Source organism: Camelus ferus, chromosome 11 (genome assembly GCF_009834535.1).
Source record: "Camelus ferus isolate YT-003-E chromosome 11, BCGSAC_Cfer_1.0, whole genome shotgun sequence".
Taxonomy (NCBI): domain Eukaryota; kingdom Metazoa; phylum Chordata; class Mammalia; order Artiodactyla; family Camelidae; genus Camelus; species Camelus ferus.
The window spans coordinates 14555986-14582015 of NC_045706.1; the positions used below are offsets into that span (position 1 = coordinate 14555986).

The 26030-nt window shown below is 41.8% G+C and overlaps 1 protein-coding gene across 2 annotated transcripts in view; it reads left to right on the top strand.

The window, feature by feature from the left end:
• The first annotated feature begins 956 nt into the window (after positions 1 to 956).
• The window catches only part of ABLIM1 (actin binding LIM protein 1), a 282491-nt gene continuing 257417 nt past the window's right edge, over positions 957 to 26030 (top strand). The window contains exon 1 of one of the 2 annotated variants that reach the window (XM_032490845.1): positions 957 to 1217. In XM_032490845.1, coding sequence (XP_032346736.1) covers positions 1205 to 1217 — 13 coding nt within the window. In that variant the 5' untranslated portion in view covers positions 957 to 1204. The remainder of the gene's footprint in view (positions 1218 to 26030) is intronic. The other variant, XM_032490859.1, reaches the window with a different exon arrangement.

A 26030-nucleotide genomic window follows, 5' to 3' on the forward strand; every position in this document is an offset into this window, starting at 1 on the left:
TTTGGGAAGTGCCTACATAGAGAATAACTAGATTAACTAGAGAAGGTAGTGAGTGTGAATTCCTGAAACTCGGAATTCTTCCATCAGTCTTAGAGGTTTAGTAAACTACTGTGCCCATTCTCCTCAAAGCTTAGAATCTCACCTCTTCAGTTTAGAACTTCTGGATGTGTGTGTAATACTACTTTACTAGCATCAAACTCTAACTGATAAACCTCCAGGACAGTAGGAGATTGTTCTTGTCTTTTGGGTGGTTTTTTTTTTTTTTTTCCTCTTGATTTTACTCTGCTAAACAGAAAAAGCGGATTTTTTTTAGGGTGTTCGCCCTACTCTCCAGCCCAGCCCAGTCCAGCCCTGACACTTCAGAGCTGATACAGGGAATCGGATGTGTTTACAGCCATTCCTTGAGTGTCAGTTGACAGGAGACCCTGCGCTGGGCCAGCCCTGCTCTCCAGGGCTTACCTCCAGAGTCCCAGGAAGAGAAGTCCGCCCATCCCACCCAGCCGACTTCGAAGGGGCTCATGGCCCTCTAATTTTGCCTTAACCAGCGTGCTGACCGCCCAAGGCCTTCCTTCCACTGAGGGCCGAGCCCCTCAGGCAACCGAGGTCTTTCCCTCCCGTCCAGGGCATCACGTAGCGGAGGCAACAGACCAGCTCTTTCTCGCTTTCTTTCCCTGAGACCAAAGCACGAGGCTGGAAAGCCACTCATAACACAACACTGTTATTAGTACTATATATACCTTTACACACATGTCTATACACATATGTGTATCTTTCTCCTTTTTAAAATAAGAACCGGGTCGGGGGCGGGGAGACGCAGCCCTCACCGCACGCCGCCCCTCGCTCGCGGGGGACAAAAGCTGGGTCTGGCGCCGCGGCAGAGCGGGCGGCGCGTCCCCGCGGCCGCCGGACCCCGTGGGCCGGGCGGGCGGGGGAGGCGGGAGGCGGGCCCCGCCCAGCGCGGGCCGCGGGCTGTCAGCGCTGCCGCGCCCGGCGGTCTCCGCGGTCACCGCGTCCCCGCCCGCCGGCCGCGCTGCGCCCAGCGGCGCCCAGGTGTCCTGCGGGCGGCGTCCCCGCGCGGCCAGCCGCCTCCCCACGCGGGCGGGCGGGCGCCGGTGCGCCGTGTGCGTTACCGGGGTATTTTTCTCCTCACGCCCTGCCGGGTGTCTCCTCCGCCTTCCCTGCTTCGGCTCCTGCTGCCTGAACCATGTCCGCCAGGGGTGAGTGGGGACCAGGTGGGCACGGCCCACGGACCTCGCGCCCTGCCCCGCCGGGCCGGGCCGGGCGCGGACCAGGGCGGGCCGTGCAGGTGCGGGAGGGAGAGGGGCTGCGAGAGCCGCGCCGGCTCCCACCCGGCCTAAAACTTTGGCATCGGATCCCTGGGCTCTGGGCGGCCGGAGGGTGGAAGGAAGCCCTCGCCCTTGACCTTGGTCCCCGGATGTGAGCGAAGCCTGAGGGCCAAGGACGGGTCCCGCTCACCTGTACCAGCCGCGCGTCTGGTCAGGAGGGCGTGGGGGATGGGCTCGCCCCTGCCTGTCCTGCTGGGGAGCGGCCCGAAGGGCCGACCCTGAGGGAGGAAAAGGTATTTTTTGCCTCCTTTCTTGTTACCATTTTGCAGCTTGGTTATGGAAGGAATCCAAGGCTTGATGCAGTAAGATTTAAAGCTGCAGTGCTTACACCCCATTAAAAAGGAAAAGAAAAAAGTAAATCCCCTACCTGTACTCCTCTTGGCATGAACCTCCCCTCACTCTCAGCCGTTTCTTTCTGGAGTGAAACGGTTACTGCAGGTGAAACTGGGCGAGAGGAAAAAAAAATATATCAGGATTGCTTTTCAGGCAAGAGTGAAGGGAATGTATTTCTTGCCATCTGGAGCCAGTGGTGATGCTGGGAGAGTGGGTTAGTCATAACTCAGTGGCTGCTACTATGAGCGAAATATTAAAGAGATCTAGTCATTGTGCAGCTTGCCAGCAAGTGAAACGAAGTGACTTGGTTTCTTTGTCATAAGCCTTTAAGGAAAATATTGATTATTTTTAGAAAGTATATTTGCAAAGCAGTAAGTACCACCCCTTTTGGTACCCTGAAGCATTAAGGAGTTGCAAAGTTGTTTTGTTTTTGTTTTTTAATTTTAATTCTGAGGGGTTAACCCTGCTTTTTGAGGGGAGTTGAGGAATTTAATAACACGTGCTGGATAATTAAGTGCGGCTTTTCAAGGTTCATTCTGGGGCACGTAATGAGTGAATTCTATCCAAAATGTTTAAATTTCTTTTGAAGGAAACTGGTCTTTGTTGGTCTGGCAACATGGTTGGTTGGTTCTGTACCTGGAAATGGAGTGGTATGGGCTGGGTGGAACGACAGAATTTGCATTCGTAGATTTTGGGCTACAGAGGTGATATGGGGCCCTGAAGTGCTACCTGCCTAATAACTTCTGCATACGAGAGAGAGAGAAAAGAGGGTGGACCGGATATGTTCATGGGGTGCTGGGTGTGTCTACAGGATCTTCTGAGTGACTCCAGCTGCATAATCTCTGAACTATGGTCTCATACTGTGCTTGTCTTCCTGACTTCTGTGCTAGACACAAGGAACACGTGGGGACTGTCTCCTAGGTTGTAAAACTCCCTGTGGTCAGAGTCCACCTCTGATGCAGCTGTACACCACCCAAACCTCTTAATACACAGAACCTTGCACACTGTAGGAGCCAAGTAACTCCTGGGAACCCTGGTATGTCCTAGGAAGCATCAGGTTCGTTAGGTAATCCCCCCAGTTTCACCTTGTCTTTAGACCCTTCTAGTACAAGGTCTCTGTGGTTTATCTGAGGATATGACATGAAAATGGCACCAGTGATTCAGAGGCTAGGGCCCTGAGTTGGGACTTGGTTCTCAAAGATTTCTTCTTGAACCTGGTTTCAAGCAGCATGATTTGAAGTCAGACACAGACATTTCACTCAGCCGTCTTGTCTCCCCTTCAAAGTCTATGTTGATAATCTTGCATTTAACAGTTTGAAGTCTGACTAATATTGCAGAGGGAGAAGAAAACATGATAAATATCAGCTGCAGCATACTTACATGTGTCAGGCGCTTTTTATATATTATATCAGTGAACCCTCACAGTAACTGTATCAAGTAGATACTGTCATTACCTCCCCATTTCACAGATGAAGGAACTTTGATTTTCAGAGATCATGTAACCTGCCTGAGTTCAGACAGTTGTTAGGTGGCAGATCCTGATTTCTCCCCAGGTCTGTCTGACTTCTGAGCACATCCAGTTTGTTTTACTGCCTCTCTAGTACTCATCCTTTGAATATTATAATAAACACCCCGATCACTGATTTACTAAGAAGAGAGAGAAAATGCTCTGTATTTGAGACTGAAAGGAATTGGCCTTGGTAAGTAATTTGGAATTCCCAGTACACTTGGGAACTTCTTCAGGGACATTTGGTAATGACCAAGTGAGGGATACAAGGCCATTGACCCTTGACATTGTTAAATTGGTATTCCCACTCTGTTACCTCCTACTTTAGTCGTGAGGACTGAAAATTCCTAGGTGTTACCAATGACTGAGGATTTTTCTTATGTTTTTATGAAGTACTTTTATTTTTAGGAATCCGTAAAAAAAAAAATCTGAATGATTAGTAGAGTGCCTAAGCTCATATGGAAAAATGTCTGTTTACGATTTATTATTTTATAATACATGTTTTCAGAACTGAGCTTTACTCTCCTTTTCTAATTTAGTGGCTGCTTTCATCTCTATTCCTGGAAGTAGAGATAAACCTTTAGGGTCAGAAAGTTAATGTGTCTACTTAAGTATCTAACTTATCATTAGATGGTCTTTAGATACTTGGAAAGATGAATCTCATTAATACAAAAACGATCCCTGCTTATTTCTAACATCTAGACCTGTTGGTTATGGTGCGGTGGAGATATTTTTTAAAAATTGAAAACACTGAAATCAGTTGACTCTCATAAGAAGAGTAATTTTATTAAAAAATTTTAGAGTGAAAAATATTTTTGAATTCATCTTCTTTTTAAGATTTAAACAGAGTACTAAAATTTAACTCATTATCCAAACTAACAGTAAAAAAGTATTCTTAAATTCCATGATCAGGCAAGTTAAGACATTCCCCATCCTGTGGTCTTTTAGAATATTCTCATCAAAAATTTTTAACTTGGAGTTGTATTTTCACTACTAGGGACAAAGATGGAGCTATCATGTCTTGATTTTTGAACTGATAAACTAGAGGAAATTATAACACTTAGAATAGAGTTTCCAAATCTGGGAAGAATCATCTAGATTGCCTTTTAAAAATGCAGATTCTCAGGCCTTATTCCAGGACTACTGGCTCATAAACTCTAAAGATAGAGCCCAAAATCGATATACTATGTAAAAAGTTCCCCAGGTAACTCTTAAGGACCATTAGGTGAGAGCAGGATCAAAGAATTAGCTGGAGTATTTATTAAACATACTGATATCAGGGCTCTGCTTCAGATCTACTGAATCAGAATGTTCAGGGAAAGGCCTGGGAATCTGAATTTTGAATAAGCCCCAGTTGGTTCTTATGTACAGGCAGACTTCGGAGCTATTGAATTACTGTTTCTTCTAATTCAGGGTTCTGTATCATCCAGCAAGTTTTGAAGAAAGCTGTTTTTGAGTTATACAAGTAATGTATTAAATTTTATTATCAATATATTAATATAGTCAAAATATATTAATGTATGTATTTAACTATAAAGTAATATGTTAAAAATCCTGAAGTATATGGAGTTAAAAATGAAAATTTCCTATTTTTACTCCCTTCCTACCAAATCCTCAGAATTAAGCATGGCAGTTTTTATCTGGTTAGCTTTTGGTTCAGTTCAATAAATGTTAAATATCTATTTGGTATAAGATACATGGCAGGTAACAGGCACTGGGCACAGAAGAGATCACTCATGAGCCTATTAGCTTTTCAGAAGCTTGAATCTTGAGAAAATGGGCCTAGGTGTGTGAGGACAGAGTCCATTGCACAGGCAGAGAAATAACTCAAAGAATGTATGCCCTAGAAATGTTAGATCAGTCCTGCTATCTTTGTTTTCAGAATTTCCATAAAACTAGGAGCAACCTGGATGCTCACCCATTGGTGAATGAATGACTAATGGATGGCACGTCCATTCTATAGACTGCTATGCAACTATTAGAAAGAATAACTTAGGTTCCTATGTGTTGGTCTGGAGTGATGGCCATGATACATTCTTAAGGGAAAAGAGCAAGTTTTATAATAAAATTTGTGTAATGTATGATCCCAGTTCTGTAAATTGAGAAAAATCTCTCAGTGTGAGTATGTCTATGTACCAGAAGCAGAGAGAAAATCATAGAACAGTACACACCAAGCATTTATCAGTGGTTAAAAAAGTCAAGGGTGGGGAAAAAAAAAAAAGCCAAGGATAAAAAAGTCAAAGTTAAGGATAGGAAAGGGGAGAGATATGTTTCTTTGAACATATCTTTGTGTTGTTTGATAGCAAGTAGGTACAGATTGGGGGAAAAAATGAATAAAGAAAAAATGTCCACTTCATCCCCATGTATTCGTTTCATTTATTCAAGTCAGGGATGTAGATTTTCATTCATTCATTCAACAAACATTTATCGACCACCTGTACATGCCAGCAATGGGTGACTAGGAAACAGCGTATACCCTCAAGGAGCTCACAGTTCTGTGGGGGATACAGATACATAAATACTATTTTAAAAAGGTTTTTCTGTGTGCAGAGTGAGAGAGATAATGTGGGCTGGAGAGAAAATGATAATTATCAATACTATGATGATACAAAGGAGTGGTGTCAACCATAGTGGTGGTGAGTGTGGGGAGGACCATGAGATCAGGTGAGGTTTCTTTAAGAAAGGAGAGTTGTCTTCTTGGAGGACGAGTTGGATTCAGCCAAATGAAAAAGGGTGAGGTGGAGGGAAAGACTTTTCAGGGAGACTCAGGCATAAAAAAAACAGTTCTCCATGTGATCACCTGGAAAGCGTGTAGGTGCAGGGCAGCGTGTTTGCCAGAGAGAGGGGAGCCAGGTCTCAGTAGAGTGAGGAGGTGCCCCAGGCACTTTGTGGAAAGGTGAGGATGTCGGGATTTCCATTTACAAGGCAGTGTGGTTCCAGGGAACACAGTGGAAGTCTGGCAGTGGTGGGTGGGAGTTGTGGAGCTGGAGGGAACAAGTGCAGGGCAGGGAGGGTGGTGGGGAGGGGAGATGAACGGGATGGGGGCTCTCTGTCCTGCCCGTGGTGGAGCCTGCAGGAACTGATCAATGATTGGGTATGATTGGCCTCAAAGGTCTTACCTTTGACAGGAGGAGCTCTGGTTACAGAGCAAGCTTAGCCCAGGGTGGTATTGGCTGAAGGCGGAGGGTGATGAGAGCTGCCATCAGCCTCAGAGAGCAGCCGCAGAGCCCTCTGCTGGACAGTGGCTCTTTCATAGGACTAGGGTGCAGAGGGACTCTAGGAATCCCAGCTACACTCATTTTTTGATGACTTCTTCGGCCTCCATGCTTACAGGAGGGCTCAACAAGCATGGGTCTGCCAGCTGATGAAGGAGAGACTCCCATTCCGTTTCTTCTCTCTTAGTTCTTCCGGTAACTCTGTGCCTATTAAACCTCCAGTTGCATCACTCTACCTTTATCAGTTTCTTTTGTGGTGATGTTGCAGATTAATGCACTAAGAGTTCTTATTTGGTGTTATGGGCGGGTGTTTTTCTGGACTATATCAGCTAGAGTTTTTCCTCTCTTTGAGTTACAGAACTCTCAAGCAGTTTATCAAACTGAAGACAAAGGACAATATATTTGAAAGTCAAGTTTAGCCATGATACGAGTTGGTATTTAAAAAAAATGAAACAGCAACAGATTACACTTCCTGGAAGTCTTTTTCACATTTAAAATAAATGGGTTCCAATTAAATAGACTTTTTTTTACATGAGAGACGTTTGACATCAGTTTCTCACAGGTGGGAGAATCATGCTTCAGAAAAGATTTTCAGAAGGTTGAGTTGTTGCTCATTGTATCTGTGAACAGCATTACATTTTAAAAATAATTTGAGACCTCATGTAGAAAAGGTTGAGTTAACTATACTTCTCAGTTTAAGCTCACTACTGTCAATGGTTCATCAGACCCCTCCCTTGTCCAGTTTACTTCTTGATATATTTTTATCTCCATCCCTCTATCCCATCCCCTTTTTCCCAAAGGCAGCTATTCTAATACATTTGATATGTGTGTCCTTGAATTTGTAATAAAACCAATTCTTAGACCAGTTCTTATATTTAAAGCTGTAAGGGACCAAGTTATTTTACTTTGTGTGTGTGTGTTTCAAAGATTAATCAAATTCTTATTTGGATACCTGATTTTATGAACATATACATATTTCTGATTTTATTTGGCAGTTTACATCACTTAATGAAACAGCAAGCCTTATTCTGTTAGGGGCTGGGCATACAAAATGGAAAGAGGTTATTCTATGTCCCAAAGGAGTACAAGCTAATGTGTGTGTGTGTGTGTGTGTGTGTGTGTGTGTGGTGTGTGTGTGTGTGTGTGTGAAGTTATGTACACAGCCGACCAGAATCGGAAGTGATAAAGATTATCAAATAAGAATGATCAAACTGGTATGGGAGGTTCAACTAATTGTGACTGGGGGTAACAAGAATACCTTCATTTCACAGAGGACGTGGAAGTTGAGTGGGATCTTGAAGGGTGAGGAAGGATTGGGCAGGCAGAGTCCTGAAGGACGTGCTTCCCTTTGGGAGGAACAGGAACAGCTCAGGTGAAAACACGGAGGAGTGAAACTGCAGGAAATATGGGGAGGGAGGCGTCTGTGAAATGTGAGGCCATTAGGAGATTTGCGGTGGGGGTGGGGAAGAAGAATAGGGAGGCCGAGGGAATGATGTATTGAACTAGTGAGCCTTCTATCAAAGGCTTTTCCTAAAGGGAGAAGTGCAGATGTAAAGAAGGGAAGTGAGAGGTCTGGGCTGGGTACATACAGATAACTCATCCCTGGTGGTTCATCTGCCCACAGTATTAGAGATGGCATTTTATTGCCAAACTGTGCTGTGGTGAGTTACATTTTATCCTGACCACACTTCTCATTTAGGTAAAAACCTTACCCAAAGCCCACTCTTGTGTTTCCTTTCCTAGATCAGATTTGTCTCTCTCAGCCTTGTCCTTTACTTTGTACCTGACCCCAGAATGCTCCAGTACTAAGAATGCTGGCACACAGGAGGGCTGAATGCAGAACAGCCTAGCAACATGTTTGACTATAGCAAGGGGGAGGAGTGAGGCCATTCCCCCAGAAGAAGTATGCATCCTTAACTGATCCGACTTTTACACATACGTTCCTAGTTCACTCAGTTCTAGAGAGGAACAAAACAACACCAATTCATAGAACCCTTTCAGATGAAAGATGGGATTTTGTACAATTTGTGGAACAGGGTCTTTGAGATGGTAAATTAGTCTTCATCATCTTTTATGGGAGAGATGTTTCTTTTTTTGAAGCCTATGGTTTCAAGTTCTTCTCTAACTTATTAATTCATAATAGTGTTCCTCGACATAAGTGGTACTGATCACCTGACACAGTTTGACATTTTGTCGCTCATTCACAAGATGCTACTTTTTCAGTCCTGAGCTTATGGTGCCATTATCTGCTTAATCCCTGGTCTCTAATGTACTTGGTAGGGAAAGGGAAAAGAATGTGAGTGGTCAGCATTTCGCTCGGGTTAAAGCAGCAGTCTTTAGAAATGTCATCCATCCATTCCATAGACATCTATTGAGCCTTCCTAGAGTTCATAATAAGCATCATCAAACATCTAGCTGTCTGTCTGTATTTATTAAATTTTATAATGTCACTAGGAGTTGACAGCTCATCTTGCCTTCACTATACTAGTATGGCAGGAGGGGGTGTTCTCTCTCAAAATGTGCAGCACTAGCATCCATAGCAGCTTATGCCAAAAGGAACCTGTTTTGTTCATTTTCCTTAAGGACTTCTTGAGACGTATTTTGTAGCTCTGTGGTCTTCTCCTGCACCCTCTTGTCCACGCATCTTGGTAACAGTATGGCAAGGCTGAAAAGGTACCTATGACTCTGCCCCATGGGCAGAACAATCCTGGTGTTTCCCTTAGGTTCTCCTGGGGCCCTCTGTTTTTAGCTCTTGTTTTCTCCCCCATACGTTAGGGTATATCTTTGCTGCCTTTGTGAATCACCTCATGATCTAGAGCACAAACGTCACCCTTCTGTCCCAGACAACAGGCTGAGGAGAAAACTAATTAGCTTCCAAACTGGAGAGGAAATTGCTGTAAGAGTAAAGGGTATGGGGAGAGGGAGACAGAGAGAGGGAAGAAGAGGAAGGGAGAAAAGGAGAGAGAGAGAGGGAATGTGAAAGCAATAGGGGACTGATGTAAATTAAACAAGACTATTAAAATTGAAAATGGAGACATCAGATTTGGGTATAACATGTATTTACTAGTGTAAATTGAATTATCACATTTTTCTTTGTTGAAAATGGAATAAAAGTTTGTGGAATTGAAATTTATATTACATATAAAAGGGATTTCATAATTCAGAAAATACATACTTTTTTCTCTCCCTTGCCCCAAGAACAGAAATGCCAACTGTTTATCTGAAAATTTCTTGACAGCAAGCAAGAAGATGGTGTGATGCAATGAGATATCACCTCACACCTGTCAGAATGGCTGTCATCAAAAAGAACACAATTAACAAATGTTGGCAAGGATGTGGATAAAAGGGAACCCTCATGCATGGTTGTTAGGCATGTAAATTGGTGCAGCCACTGTGGAAAATAGTATGGAGGCTTCTCAAAAAACTAAAAATAGAACTACCATATGATCCAGCAATTCCTACTCTTGGGTATATATCCAAAACCCCCCACTAATCCAAAAAGATTCATGTACCCCAATGTTCACAGAAGCATAATTTACAATTGCCAAAAAGCAATCAAAGTATCCATCAACAAGTAAATAGAAAAAGAAGATATATATATAATGGAAGTACTATTCAGCCATGAAAAAGAATGCAGTTTTGCTATTTGCAGCAACATGGATGAACTTAGAGGACATTAGGCCTAAGAGAAATAAGTCAGACAGAGAAAGACAAATACTGTATACTATCACTTATATGTGGGATCTAAAAAGTACAACAAACTATTGAATGTAACAAAAAAGAAGCAAACTCACAGGTATAGAGAACAAATTAGTGGTTACCAGTGGGGAGGGGGAAGGGAGAAGGGGAAACATAGGAGTAAGTGAGTAAGAGGCACAAACTGTTAGTTATAAAATAAACTACGAGGGTATATTTTACAGGACAAGGAATATAGTCAATATTTTATAACTATAAATGAAGTATAATCTTAAAAATTGGGAATCACTATACTGTACAACTATAACTTATATAATATTGTACAGCAAATATACATCAATAAAGATAAATAAATAATAATAAATAAATAATTTTTAAAAGGAGACAGTGTGGTGGACAGCAGTTAACTCTTTTGATCTTTTGCCTTTCCTCACTGATATTCAGCTAATATTCACTCAGCTAATATTCACTGAACCTCTCTGCTGGAGTAGGCGGATTTATTCCAAATCCATTCCTGGGTTGATGATGCTAATGTATTAATTAATTGAGTCATTTAACAAATATTTATTGAGCACTCTGAAGGATTGTCATGATTGTGGTGTGGAAAAATATTAAAATGTGTTAGAATTTGTGAGTGAATAATGCTGGGGCAAGTAGGGCTGATCAGCACTTACTGCTGCCACGTAATTTACATGTACCATATGGGTTATCATTCAAACGGCATACTTCTGTCTGGGACAAATGCTAAACCTGATGAGATACTGGGGCAACAGGTGTATAGTGAGGCTATCCCAGGCAAACTGGGGCTGTGCCCTTCTTAAATTAGTAGAGTTTCTAGCCAGCATGTGTTTTGGTGTCAGTGTATTCCTTGGTCTCAAAGGATAGAATTTTTGTCAATATCTGAATATCTGCCTGGAGTGTTAGCTATATTGCATATTATCTACATCAAAATTTAACTTAAATCCTAGGCTGGCTGTTTCCTCCCCATAAACAGAGCAGATTTCTGGGCTGTTTTCTCTCATGGTAAGTGGGTAGGCTCAGGTGCAATTACTAATGTAGACTAACAATAACATTTGGTGTGAAGTCAAACCCAAATGAAGTTTTAGAAAATTTTTTGGAGTAATTCACATGATAGTTTTCTTCTATTGGGGGAAATTATCGAGGGAAAAAACTATTGTGGGAAGGCCATGTTTAATGCCTTTGGTCCTCCATAGTCATTTAAATTGAGTGACTCTGTGTTTTCTACTTTCGTGTAGTTTCAAAGCAGCTTTAAAATGTGTAGTTTAGTCTACCTGTGGTTGTTCTTGGACTCACTACCTATTTGAAGACTCCCTGCCCATGTATTTAAGATTGATTTCCCCAGTACATTGTATTATTTTATTGGAAAATTTATATAATATGTATTTACCACTATAAGGAAATTTTGTATTTTGTCTTATAATGACTGGGTGGGCAAGTTCTTATTTAGTAGATGTGCCCATGAAATCCTTTGTAGCACTGAATCCTACTTAGAATAAAGATGAAAGCAGGAATTGTGGGTCAGGCACTCAAAAATTACTCGCTGATTGATTAGAGGTCATATGATTTTGGTCCTTTGTTAGGTAATTTCTTCTTTAGGGTTGGATAAAAAAGAACTCTACATGCATAATTATTGTTATTCACATTTTAATAAATTAAAGTTCTTTATTCTGTACTGTGTGTTCTTTCTCCAGCCCTTTAACTTCATTACCTATGAGAATAGTATTTGATGATATATATGTAATCAGGTGGGAGTCCATTTATAAATAGTTTTTCCTAAAGAAAAAATATCCTATGTTTTGCTTAAAACTGTGTCTAAGGTCTTTCTCAGCTTATTGAGAATTCATTTAGAAAACACATCCACAACAGGGCAGCCACCAGAGAACTGAATGGTAACAATGAAAGGAAATGAGGACAATGAACTAAACAGCTATTTCTGGCTTTCAGCTCCAGATAAGAATGAACAGAAGGAGAGGAGTCCCAGAGTCTGGGGGAAGGCGGGAGGGGGAGGAAAGCCATCATTTTAAAATGTTTTAAAAAATGTAGAAAAGAGGTTTAGGTTGGCAATCTCTAATGGATTCTAGGGAGATTTTTGTTGTTGCTGTTGTTCTATGTAAAACAAGGGAATCTTTATTTTGATTCATTTAAGCATTTGGGTGAGCAATGAGCAAGAACACCAGAGATGGTTTAGTTTTCTCACCAGTTCCTTAGCTACTGTTTATTTTAGGAGAATCTGTTCTGTGGTTAGACACTTTATATAAATTGTGGAATTGGAGTTATAAACAATGTCTTCATTTATCCAGTCATTCAATAAGTATTAGTTGAACATCTACTCTGTGCCCAAGTCGTTCTAGGTGTTGGAGTGAGACAGTCACTTGCCAAATAAACATATGATGAGATAAGAGGTGATAAAGTGCTATGGAGAAATTCAAAGAAGAGCAAGGAGGAGAGAGAACACTGGGGAGATGGGAGGGCAGGGCAGGTGCTATTTTATATGGGGTGATCATATAAGTGGTGGGTGAGCAGAGACCCGGAGAAAGTGAGGGGTCGTACAGAGTCTGGTGGAAGGGTTTTATAGGCAGTGAGATAAGCAGTGCAGAGATGTTGAGATCTGTCCTACTTGTGTGTCCTCAGATCAGCAAGGAGGCCAGTGTGGCTGGATCAGAGCGTGAGGGGAGTGGGATGGAGATGAAGTCAGAAAGATAGTTGGAGAAGGGACTGGTATGTCAAATTGGTCCTTGCAGGCCACTGTGAGGACTCAAGTCTTCCTCTCAGTGAGACTGAGTGAGATAGGAGGCCCTTGAGTAGTTCTGAGTGGAGTTGTGATATGATTTGATGTAGTTTAAAAGGATCACTTGGTCAACAATGTAGAGAATAGATTGTAGCGAGCAAGGGTGGATGCAGGAAGACCAGTTAGGAGGTTATTGTAATGGTCAAAGCAGGATAAGATGGCGGCTTAGACCAGATGGTAGGAAAGCAGCTGATGAGAAGTCAGTGGGTTCTGGAAATATCTCTAAGGAAGTGCTTATGGGACTTGTGGACAGTTGGAAGCATGGAGTAAAAGGAGGGCGATTGTGGGTACCTCCATTTCATTTTTCCAGCAACTGGGAAGATAGCGTGTCATTTCCTAGAATGGGGAAGATGTAGAACAAGCAGGTTTAGGGGGTAGGATAGTCCAGCATTTTGGACGTTTCAATCTGAGATTTCACTTAGACGTTCTAGTATGAGGATGTTTATTATGCCCATTTTACAGATAGAGAAAATGAGGCATAGAGAGGCAAAGAAACTTGCCTGAAGAAGGTGCAGCACAATGTGACCGGTGGCGAATGGTGGGGCATACAAGGTGCTGCAGGAGCACAGAGGAGGGACCCTGCTCCCTCCTGACTGGACATGGGGCCCAGGAAGACTTGGCAAAGCAAGTGATACTGGAACAAGACCTTAACGAATGAGTGCCAGATGGGAGAAGAGGAGGAAAAGCATTTCACACATAGGAAACGGCATGCTTTTAGAATTTTAAAAATAGTAATTAAGCATATTAAACATTAAGAATAAGACATTTGAAGTGACATGTAAGGAGACATACAGGAAGCAATAGCAGGAATATTAAAAACGACCCTGAGGAGGGGGGTGGGTATAGCTCAGTGCATGAGGTCCTAGGTTCAATCCCCAGTACCTCCATTTAAAAAAAATTAAAAATTAAAAAAAACTACCCTGAGGAGAAATATGAAAGATTTAATTCGTTGAAGAGGCATGCTATGCTCTTGGATAACAAGACACCATATTGTAAAAATCTGCATTTCTCCTGAATCTCTCTATAAGAGAAATGAGACCCCGATTAAAATGCCAACAGAATCTTTTCTTAGAGACATGGCCAAGGGATACTGTTACTCCTTTTGCAAAATGAAATTCTGAAAAAGAAGTGTAATTAAGGGAGGTTAGCCCTACCAGATATTAAAACGTAATATGAAACCGCAGTGATTTAAACAGTTAGTATTGGAGAGAAATTAGAGTAGTGGGAAAAGGTTAGAGTAACAGTGTTCACATGTGTATGTAATTTAGTCACAGTGGCATTTTAAGATCAATGTCAGAAATGAGATTTTTCAATAAATGATTTAGGTGCAACTGGCTGTTTAGAAAAAAGAACTCTGGACCCCCTATTGCCTACACACAGGGGCGCGTGATTCCTGATGTAGTAAATCATTGAGTGTGAAATAAAGGAAACAACAGTGGGCCTAGAGGAAAACACAGGTGAATTTATAACCCGAGGATGTTAGAAGATTCCTGATCTTTCACACAGGGTACAAAGCTCCAAAGTCATAAAGGAAAAGGTAGACACGTTTAACTACATAAAAATACGAAGAGCTCCGTGTGGTTGAGAATACCACCCCCTGCGTTGTGTCACAGGCCCCAGCAGAGCTGACGTGAACCCGGCCCCCTGCAGCAGGAAAGTCCAGCCGGCAGGTAGCAGGAGAGGAGGCAGAGACAGGTGTAGGGTACTGCTGGGGCCTTTTCAAAAGCTTGGTGAATGCTTTGACAGTGTTAGTGTTAGCTGAGGACCTCACTGAAGCTTTACTCTGTGCAGAGCTGGCTAGACAAATTCTGAGGACAGCCTTCACCTCTCTTTCCACAAACACAGAGGGGGAGTTTTCAGGACCAAATGCAAGGGGTACGGCCATGAGTCTGGCTAGTCCCTGCCTCAGAGAGGCCCCGTTGGGCCTACGTTTGATATCTGGAGCTGGAAGGCCGTGGTCACTCCCCCTCTTCCCACTTTTCAGAACATGCATATTCCTTAGGATAGTGTGGTCTGAGGCTTCATCCCCTTTCTGGGCAGTTGTAGGAACAACACTAAGTGGTCGTCTACACTAAGGTTAATATTAGGCTGCCTGGTGACATGGGTACACTTTTACCATAGAAAAAGAGGTGACAGGGCGGGGATGCTCGACTCCTGTTAAAAGGGGGGACAAAGGAGCGCTTGGAGCTGGGCTAGAACGGGCCATCCAATGAACTCATTTATCTCAGCCTTTTCTCCTCCCAGAGCCAAGCTGCCCAAAGTGATAAAGGATGTTTACTTCTTGGTGCCCAGAACATTTGATCCGAGTGAACATCCTATTAGTGATTCTTGGAGGTTAGCCTGCCTGGTTCTCTGAATCCCTTTGATTAATTCAGGCCTTGCTTTTTGAGGCATCCTTTTGCCCAGATTTCTCTGTAATAAACACAGATCGAACTTGCTGGTAAAATTCTGCTCTTCCTCTAGCAGTTACACTTCCTCCCCCCAGACTTTTTCATTTTAGCATCTAATCCAGTGACACTAAACTGTACAGAGTTGTTGGAGTGACTCTGCTCTTCTAGACTGTGAATTCCGAGAAGCCAGTGCCCAAGTGTCACAAGTGTGTTCCCAGATCCTTGCCTTATCCCGAGCCTGAACATGTTTAGTGAACAATTTTTTTTGATGTTTTTAAAAATTGAAGTTCAGCCAATTACAATGTGTCAATTTCTAGTGTACAGCACAATGTCCCAGTCATGCGTATATATATATATATACACACACACACATATATATTTGTTTTTATATTCTTTTTCATTAAAGGTTATTATAATGAACAGTTATTGAGAGATTAGGAGAAGAAAGGTTGCCATCCATGAAATCCAGAGTTGGTGGGATAGACAGACACATGAAGGGGGTGTAGAGGGGAAGAGGCTGTCCTTGAAATTTCTCAGTCTTTTTGACGGAACTCTTTTAAGTTGGACATGAAAGTTCACTTCCTTATATGTCTCTGCTCTCAAACCTGATCAAAGACATGGTTTTTTTTCTACTTGGGCAAGAAGTGTTTGACATGCAGATTGTAATCCGATTCATTGTGTCTTCAGTGGGCTGGGTTCTGGAAGGAGCTAAGCTAGACACTGTGATGCGGTTCCTCTGATGGGCAGTTTCACCCTCTTGCCCCCACGTTTTGTCTTACTACCAGGTAATGTGGACACTAGGTACCCAGAACCTCTCCTCGCTCTAGCCCTCCTCACACCCACACTCCTCATTCTCCCCCCTCATGAAGTTGTGGGATGTGGCAAGGATACTGGCTGGGGTGCATCCTGGGTGTGGTCTGCTGCCCACTGCATTTGTAGCTGTAAATTAGTCCCCTTCAAAGTGTCCCTCAGCTATTTCTGTAAGTTTCCCAAGGAATTGTCTCACATGTGTCTAGGAGTGAGCTCTTTAGGTTTTTAGGTTTGGACATCCAGCTTGTCTGAAACCCTGCTGCCTTGGTGTAGATGACGTCCTTGAGCACTGCCGTTCTGCTGGGGCCTCTGGTCACCTCTCCCACCCCCACCCAGTCTGGTCACCATCTCCCTGTACTGTTTTGAGCTAAGCGTGGCCAGAGGCACTTCCCCAGAGCATAACGGAGACCAAGGTGTAACTTTGAAAACTAACTAAAAACTGAAAAGGTAAAAGCTTCTTTGTTAATCCTAAGAGCTATCATACCACTGTTCGTGGAAACTGTTTTGACATAAAAGAGGAATAGACAGATATACTTATATTTAAAAGAGCAACTTAAATAACATGAATGAGCAGGGAGAAGTCCTCACCCTTGGAAGTAACTGCTATGAACAGTCTCTTGAGATTCTCTTCTAGAGAAAAAGTTAAGTATGTACTAGGACACTGAAATCAAACTGTTACCTATAAAACTATGATCCACCTACCTACTTACTTAAAAAAAAACCACTTTGCTTTTTTCACATAATGTATCTTGAAGTTGTTCCATCTTAGCACATACAGATACAGCTCATTTTTAAAAAATGACTGTGTAGTGTTCCAGCACATGGTTCCACCACACCTGATTTGATAGTCCTCTTTGATAGATACTTTTCTTGTGGCTTTTGTGGACAATGTTGCACTGAACATCTTCCCCCATTTATCTTACTGAGATTTTTAGAGCATAGCCATAGGTATTAGGCTGTAACGTTTAATGAGGCTTTAGTGATGGATCAGAGAAAATTTGAGAAGGGAGCATGGTCCCTTCTGTGGCTGACTTGCCCTAGGCTCTCTCCTATGCCTTCTCCTGCCTTGCCTCCATTCAGTCTCTGCTCAGCTAGGAGCAACTTGTTTTTCCAGCACTAGAAGGTGTTACAGATGTCTCCTTTATTTATACCAAGGGACAGACCACTTCTAGCCCAGCAAAAAAAAAAAACAAACAAAAAAAGACTATTTATTTTCCCTTCCTTCATCTAAAGCCAGCCTTGCTGCCTATTATGGGATTAATTTTTTTTCCAGAATGATCCATAGCTTTTAAAACAAGATAATCACAAAATAGTCTTGTGCCGATTTATTTCCCAAAGGCTGGATTATTTATTCTTTTTTACAATCACCTGTTACCCTCAGTTAAAAAATAAAACCTCAAATTAATTCTTTTTTAAGGTTGAGCCCAATCTCCCCTCTTACACAACTTACAAACACTGGCAGGCCCTCTGCAAGAGGCAGTACATTCTAGTGGGAAGAGCTGGGTGAGGAGTTGGGAGACGGGAGTTTTCCCTACGGCCCTGCTCCCCACCTGTGCGGTGGTGGGCAACCATTCGACAGACCCTCATCTTGGAGCTGCATTGTCAATTCCTGTCTATTCCCTAGGTGACTTTGGAAGGCTCTTCCACTTCCAACTCCTGGAACTAATAATGAATTTCCAGATCAGATGAGTCAATTTTACTTTGATTAAATTTCTGTAATGCTTAACTCCTGGCTGGAATTTTAGCAGACAGAAGCAGAGATTGGCAGCATCTTACATAATGTTACCTGGGCAAAGGAGTTGGGGAAGGGACTGGCTGCCACCTCAAGTCCTGGCATTAACATTTTTAGGCTGCTTTTGCCTTTGCAAGATGTGACTCCTGATTTACTAGGAGAGCTGATAAAATTTCCAAGAAGGCTGTGATGGGTTTGCTATTCTCAAGCCAAGAAAAATGGAAATTTTGTTAGTGAAAGGACAGGCTCCTTTTTGAGTTTGGTTGTTGTGGACCATTTTCAATGCTGCTTATAATATATTCTGGTCAAGGAGCCTAGACCTAAAACTGACAGCCTACTTTGCTCTTAGAAAGGATCATGTGATGTTTATGAGGTTGGTTGGATGAATTTATTTGGATTGACTGGTAAGTCTTTTTTTTTTTTTTTTTTGTACTGGTAAGTCTTAATAGAAGAATATCATATCCAACTTATAAAAATAATTTAAATGCCAGCTTTTGTATGAAATAGAAAACACTAGGAAAATGTCAATACCTTCTTTGTTTTTTTTCCCTCATGCTTCTTTTTATTGTTTCTGGTACCAATCAAACAAACAAAAAATACCAAATAGTTATTGCAAAAGAGGAAATGCAAATTTGAAAAATGAGGATTACCTATTTGAGTATTTATTCAGAGCAGCACCTGTTTCCCTCAGGTAACTCTTCGATTTTGCAGTGAAGCATCAGCGACTGAACTCTTTTCGTTCTCTTCCTTTTGATGAATTTGGTAGTTAAGGCATCAATCACTTCAGACTTCAGAATCATGATGGTCAAATTACGCAACATCTTTCCCAATTAAGAAAAGGAAGTAGAAGTTGGGGGAAAGATTCTTACACTCTTACTGGCTGTCTTTAGAACAAACACAGTGATTTCTAATTTTGTATTAGTCATTGCAGAAGAAAATCTTCCACATGAAGTTGATATTGGGATATTAAATGTAATCTACAAAATATGATTTTAATGTCTGTTATGACAAATTGTTTTGAAAAATTGTTTTTACTATCTTGTTGTCTAGGTCATAAAAAGGGATGACATTTAGTAGAAATAGATTTCATTAACAGAATGCTAGAAGAAAGATGTTTTATAGGAAATTGTTGTCATTTGTAATATACTTTAAAAATTCAGTAGAATCCTTTTGGAGGTTATGAATGTTGATGCCATAAAGCTTTGGCAGAAGAGATGTACTCTATCTGCCTTTGGCTTTGTTGAGAATATTATCAACATTTTTACTTTCCCAACCTTTTTTCAAATTTATTTCCTAGTCTTTATTTGAATTTTGTATTCTGCTTAAGTGAGATTTTACAGATATGTGCTTTCCTATGGAGAGTATTTAAATTTGCTTCTCTAAAGAAGTTTTGGTCAGATGTTGGAGAGGATGTGGAGAAAAGGGAACCCTTGTATACTTGGTGGGAATGTAAACTGATGCAGCCATTATGGGAAGAAGTATGGAGGTTCCTCAAAAAACTAAAAATAGAACCACCGTGTGATCCAGCAATTCCACTAAAGATGTGGTTGTGTGAAATATTAGCCATTAAAGAATGAAATTATTCCATTTGCAGCAACATGGATAGAGCTAGAGAATATTATACTTAGTGAAATAAGTCAAATACTGTATGATATCACTTATATCTGGAATCTAAAAAATAATGCAAATGAATGTATAAAGCAAAACGGAAACAGACTCACAGATATAGAAAACAAACTAGTGGTTACCAGAGGGACAAGGGAAGTGAGGAGGGGGGCAAGTTGGGGGTGTATGGGATTAAGAGATACAATCTACTGTGTAGAAAATAGATAAACAACAAGAATATATTGTATAGCACAGGGAATTATAGTTATCATCTTGTAATAACATTTAATGGAGTATAACCTGTAAAAATATTGAACCCCTATGCTGTACACCTGAAACTAATATAGTATTATAAATTGACTATACTTCAATTAAAAAAATAAAGGAGTTTTGGAAATTATTTAATAAGGTTGAACAATATCGCCAGATTGACAAAGACCCAAATGTGGATAATTTGATGGGCTTGACTTTACTTGAGGAGCAATATTCATGGATACTGTTACCATCTGAATAGTCAGAACTATATTTTAGCCAAAGCTGTCTTCCCAGCACCTGGTACATTCATTTTACAAATATTTATTAAGCACCTGTTGTGTTAGGAGCAGTAGATACAGCATTACACAGAATTGATTTTAAGAAGTTCCTTGCCAGTAGGAGCTTACTAGAGAGCTTACACTCTGAGTTGTTATTTTATTTATGTAAAATTGTATTTATAAAATGTAAATAAAATATGTAGCATATGATGAGCGCTCTGGAGAAAGTGAAGCAGGAGTGGGGAATGGAGGGTGCAGGATGGGAATGATCAGGGATGACACTCAAACAGCAGGAGGAGAAAGCAAGCCATGTGGATGTCTGGAGTAAGAGAATTTTTGGTGGAGGTAACCCTGAATCAGGAACAGGTTTGGAGTATTTCAGACACAGTGAGGCCAGTAGGAGGGGGAAGGTCAGAGAGGTGATGAGGGGTTGGGGGACCCATCATGTGCTGTTTTGTGAACCAACAGAAGGACTTTGAATGATATGAGAAACACTGGAGGGTTTTGAGCAGACAAATGCACTCGGTTAAATGTTGACCTAAACTGAACATCCCTTTAAAGAAAACATGAACCCCTGATCTGTGGCTTTGACTTGTTTATTTACACAGTATTTGGTCATCTTTGGGTTTTGTGGTGTGTGTGTGTGCGTGCCCAGGGCCAGGACTAGGGTGAAGGGAGTAAGATTCACCCCTGAAGGTGATGCCTCCTACCTTTTGCACCCCTAAGCACCTCACTCCGCTCACTCTAGTCCTGCTCTGTGTGTGTTTATTGGTTTAATTTGTGAATAACTAAATGAATAAAACTTACCTCTGGCTACCTGTTAACCGTTGGTAGCAAGCAGAGTGTATACTCTGTAGCACACATCACTTACACTGACGGAACAAGAAAGAAGCAAAGGTAGCCAGTGGGTAACGGGCAGTCATTGCCTCGCATTTGGCTTAGAGCACTTGACGTGGTCCAGGAGAACAACTGCTAGAGGAAGGCAAACCCCTTCCTCCTGTGGTTTCAGAGAGGAAAAGCTGTGGAACCAGATAACCGCCCTGTGCAGGGTGTGACTAAGCTTAGGAATCAAGATGTCTGACAATAAACCATTACATTTTCAGCACACCCATGAACTCTGGAATGGTACGTCAGTTAAATGATTAGGCAGTCGATGCTGGTAGCACATTATTTGAGCTAGAGGCAAGTCCCCCAGGGACAGAGATTACGTGCAGGCATGACTACCGTCAAAAATCTCAGTTGGCATCCTAGCCTGGCTTTTCATGATATGCACCAGGATGTTTTTTAAAAAAAAAATTTTTTTGGAAAGCCAACAAAATGCAGGGAAGAGGTTGATTTATTGGACATGCATACACATTGAACAGAATGAGAGACAGGACACATAGATACAACATCTGAAGTCTCGGGGCTGTATTAAAACACATACAGAGGAAATCTAAAATAAAAAATAAAAAAAGGACACTATGGACTTATCTACAAAACAAAAACAGACTCGCAAACATAGTAAACAATCTTATGGTTACCAGGGAAAGGGGGTGGGGAGGGATAAATCTTGGAGTTTGAGATTTACAAATATTAACCACTATATATAAAAATAGATTTTAAAAAAGTTTCTTCTGTATAGCACAGGGACCTATGTTTAATATCTTGTAATAACCTTTAATGAAAACAAATATATGTATGTATATGCATGACTGGGACATTGTGCTGTACACCAGAAATTGATACTTGTAATTGACTGTACTTCAATTAAAAAAAAATTAAAAACAAAACTTCACACACACAGAGAACGTTTTCCTTGTTGTTTTGTGTCTTTTTCTGCATATCTGACAGTAGAAACATAATTTCAGAGTTGAATGGCACTTTTCCTTCTGGATCCCTTTTGGATAGATTGGGTATTGTAAGCTGGCCATCCAGAGACAGTATCTAATTTCACGTCTGTTTAACTACTATAGATGCTTCTTAAGAACTGAAAAATAATAATGACTAATGAGAGCTAAAAATAGAGTGAGCCCAATTTTCCAAACGTAGTTCCTGATTTCCATTAAAATGAGAAAGATTTAAGCACAGAACTTCATGTAGTTTGTCATTTTTTCCATCGTTCTGGTAGTTCAGCTGTTCAGGTGTGATCATGTCATGGTTTTCAATAATAAAGACTTTAAAGTTTTTAATTTCAGGTAATGTTCTTCAATTTCAAGAATATATAAAGAAAGCAATTAAAATTGTAAACCAGGTCATTTGTACCTGTGGACAGCTGTCATCGACCCCACTCAAATCCCCTTTCGCCTTCATTCTGTGTAACACTGCTAAATTAATTTTCTATAGCTTGGCCTTGGTTGCATGGCTCCCTTCTCAAAAGCTTCCAGGGACACCCCTCAGCCCCCCACCCCAATTGTCTCTTGAATTATCTTCAGATTCCTCTATCACTCCGTTCAAGGCTCCTTTGTGACAAGTACCAGGAAGTTTTAATTTTGGGGGGAGAGAAGAGATGAATTCATTGGACACGCATACACGTTGAGCAGAGCGGGGAGATAGGCACGCACAGCAGATATGACTTCCAAATTAATTTTCTGCAGCTTGATTGCATGATTGCAATGGCTTCTCTATGCAAAAAGCTTTCATGATCCGTCCCCCTCCCCTCGCTGTTGCCTCTTGAATTACCTTTCGCATAACTTTAACTTGGCATTCAGGGATCCTCACCACCGGGATGACCCACTTCACTTTTCTGATCTTCAAAAGCTTAGATTAGGTCAGGCTAGGCTGTTGATTTTTCCCAAACACAACCATGCTTTTGACTCTGTTTCTACCTGGAATACCTTTTTCTTCACAAGTTTCTGACAAAATTGTGTCTTTTTTTAAGGCCTATTTTATATGCTATGAAGACTCTTCTGCTTTTTTGCAGTACTTGTTTTAATTGCATTCCTCAAACTTAAACAGGAAACCTTATTTTTAAGCTGCCGTTTATTGAGTCCTCACTTTGTGCCAGGCAGTGAGAGGCACATAGCATAGTAATTGAGACGTGTCTAGAACAGACTGTCTGCGTTCAAAGCCCATCTCTGCCATGGACATTCGAGTAACCCTGAACAAGTGTGTTCACCTCTCTGTGCCTATTTCCTCATAAATAGCAAGTTTCTTCTAGGGCTGTTGAGAGAATTTCATGAGTTCATACAGAAAAAAAAAGATTTAGGGCAGTGCTTGGCACACTTTAAACACTCAATAGTATCGAGTACTATCTGCAAACATCATAATGTTTCATTCTAACAAAAACCCTATGAGATTTATATTATACAAGCCCTGTTTTTAAGATGAGGAGAGTGAAACTCAGGGAAGTTAAGCTACTTGTCCAAGATCGTCCAACTAATAATGACAGAGCTGAGGTGTGGACCGTGGTTGATTTGACTGTGTCCTACTCATTCAACAAAAATTTGTGATAAACACAGATTCATAAGAGGAAAATAAAAATACATCAAAGCACAAAAGAAAAATAGATCATTTTCAGGGTGCTGTGTCCCTGAATGAAAAAGCTGGCCTTTGGTCAGATTTACTCTTAAAGGTAGGTAGGCTCAGGTGGGCTGAGGAGGAAAGCAATCATAATAGTAATCCTAGAGAGTGACATTTATTACTCTTGGTTTAGATGTAGCAATGTGACGTGGATCGTAGACTACACGTGTTCCATTTTCTCCATAGTTCAGTATAATTTGGATGTTACACAAAAGAGCATGACTGTTGATCACCCATTTCCTTTGGAAAAGATTCTAAAACTGAAGCATATTTGAGAAAAACGCCAGGTTGTCGAGGAAGGTTCTTTCTAAATACAGAATTAAATGAAATTTCCAGTTGCCGTCCTGACATCTGCAAGCGGAGGTTGGCATTTTAGTGTGAAAGATGTATAAATGCAAACGAGCACCAAGTTCCCCTGAGGCCGGCCAGCCAGCGAGTATAAATGAGGACATATTCCTATAGGTATCCAAATTTTGCTGGCTCAGTGACCTTCAACTGAGAAACTAGAAGAACTCAGCATTTTCCTCCCTGAAAGTTTCTCCCCACCTTTTCTGGCAAGGCCAAGGAGGGATCTTGTCTGTGCTGTGAACGAGCTTACCATGTTCCAGTGGAAGCTCCTTCTAACTGGCCACCGCACACAATTTACTTTCTAACCGCCATTCACCGATTGCTTCTGCCAGGCCCTGAACCTGGTGCTTTCCACGCATTACCTCGTTTATGAATGAATGAATTCTCCTAGCCACCCGATGGCGCAGGCACAGCACTTCAGTTTTACAGGTGAAGAAACAGGAGCCCTGAGATGAAAGACTTACAGGATTCTTAAGTGGCTTTTCTTGAAATCACTCATTAATTGATTCAACAAATATTTTTTCATGAACCAGCCAAGGTACCGTTCAAGTGCTGGGCTGTAATGGGAACAGCGCAATTAGGGGCCTCTGTTCTCAGGTTGGTCATCTCTTGGGGCCGGGGAGGTAGAGACAGACAATGCACAAAACAAGAAACAAAAAAGATAAATTCAGAGCCGTAAGGATTACAACGGTAGTAAACCACGGTTATGTGAAAGAGAATGACTGGAGTTTAGGTGGGCATCTGCAGAGGTGTTGGCGAAGCCGTGTTAAGATGGAGCCTTTGAGCTGAGATCAGAGTGAAAAGAAGGAGCCAGCCACCTGGAGAGCTTGAGAACCAGCGTTACAGGCACAGGGAACAGCAAACATAAAGGTCCTGGAGCAGAAAGGAGCTTGGTGTGTTTCAGGGACAGAAAGAAGTTCTGTGTAGCTGGCATATAGTCATCATTAGGAACGAAGTCAGAGAGAAGGCTGGAGGGGAGGCAGAACCCTGGCCAGGTAGGCTCTCTTGTGCTGTGGTAACAGAGTTTGATTTTATTTTGACAGTCATGAAAACCCACTGGAGGATTTTAAGCAGGGGCATAACGGGTCACATGTGAAAACCTCACTCTTGCTGCTTTGTGGATTGTCAGTTACAGGTAGGCAGGAGAGAAATCAGCAGGAGCAGCGGGGATGCCTTTTCAGGGATGTAGGGGGGAAAGGATGTAGGGGAGAAAGGCTTGGAGGAGGGCAGGGCAGGGGAGGGAGGACAAGCAGACAGACTCGTGGACTATTTTAGAGGAGGGATTGATGGGAATTACTGATGGAGCAGACTCAGAGTGTGAGGGAGGGGGAGCACCTGCGTGAGAGTGAGGGCTGTGATTCTGTTTAGGGAGATGGGGAGACGGAGGGAACAGGTGTTGGAGTGGGAATAACATCATGGGTTCTGTTAGCACGTGTTAATTTGAGCTGCTTCTGAGATATTCAAGAGGGGCGGCCAGGCAGACAACTGGACATCTGAATCTATTTCAGGCAACGGTCAAGGAGACAGCCCTTAAATTGGGTACTTGTCAGCGTAAAACTTGGGGGCATTACCTCAGAAGAGATGGAGATGGTGAAGATTCTGGCATCCTCTAGAGCAATGCTTCTCCAAGGTGGTCCACCTTCAAGTGTGGTGCCCACCCACGCCCTGTTACTGGTCCCTGTGAGATAAAAACAGATTGAGAATAAGTTTTAGTAACTTTTATAGCAATTATAGCAAATGCTTGATCAGTGGCTTGTGTTCTGTATGCCTTTTGATTTCATTGTTTCAGTAACACATTTTTTATTGCATTTTACAATAATATCGTTCTGCAAAGGATTGGAAATTAAAACAAAAACACCTGGCCTTTTCCCCCAGACAGTTGGGGAATGCTGCCCTGAAATTTAGAGGTCAAGCAGAGAAGCAAGACATAGAAACAGAGCCTGAGAATAAATGTCCAGTGCAACAGAAGGAAAACTGAGTTTCCTTTGATTTGGAAAATGTCTAACTCCAAGGCACAGGTGGTTCACCATGATTTTTTTTATTGCCTTCCTCCCTTGGGAGTGACCACAACAAGGCCATGATGTAACAGCAACAGAGCTGTGACCCCATTGTGCTTCTGTTTCTATGCCCCAGTGATGTCTTTTGGTCTCCCAAGAGGTCAACCTAGGTTGCTAGGAGGGGCTGCATCCCCTTTGGGTTTTATAG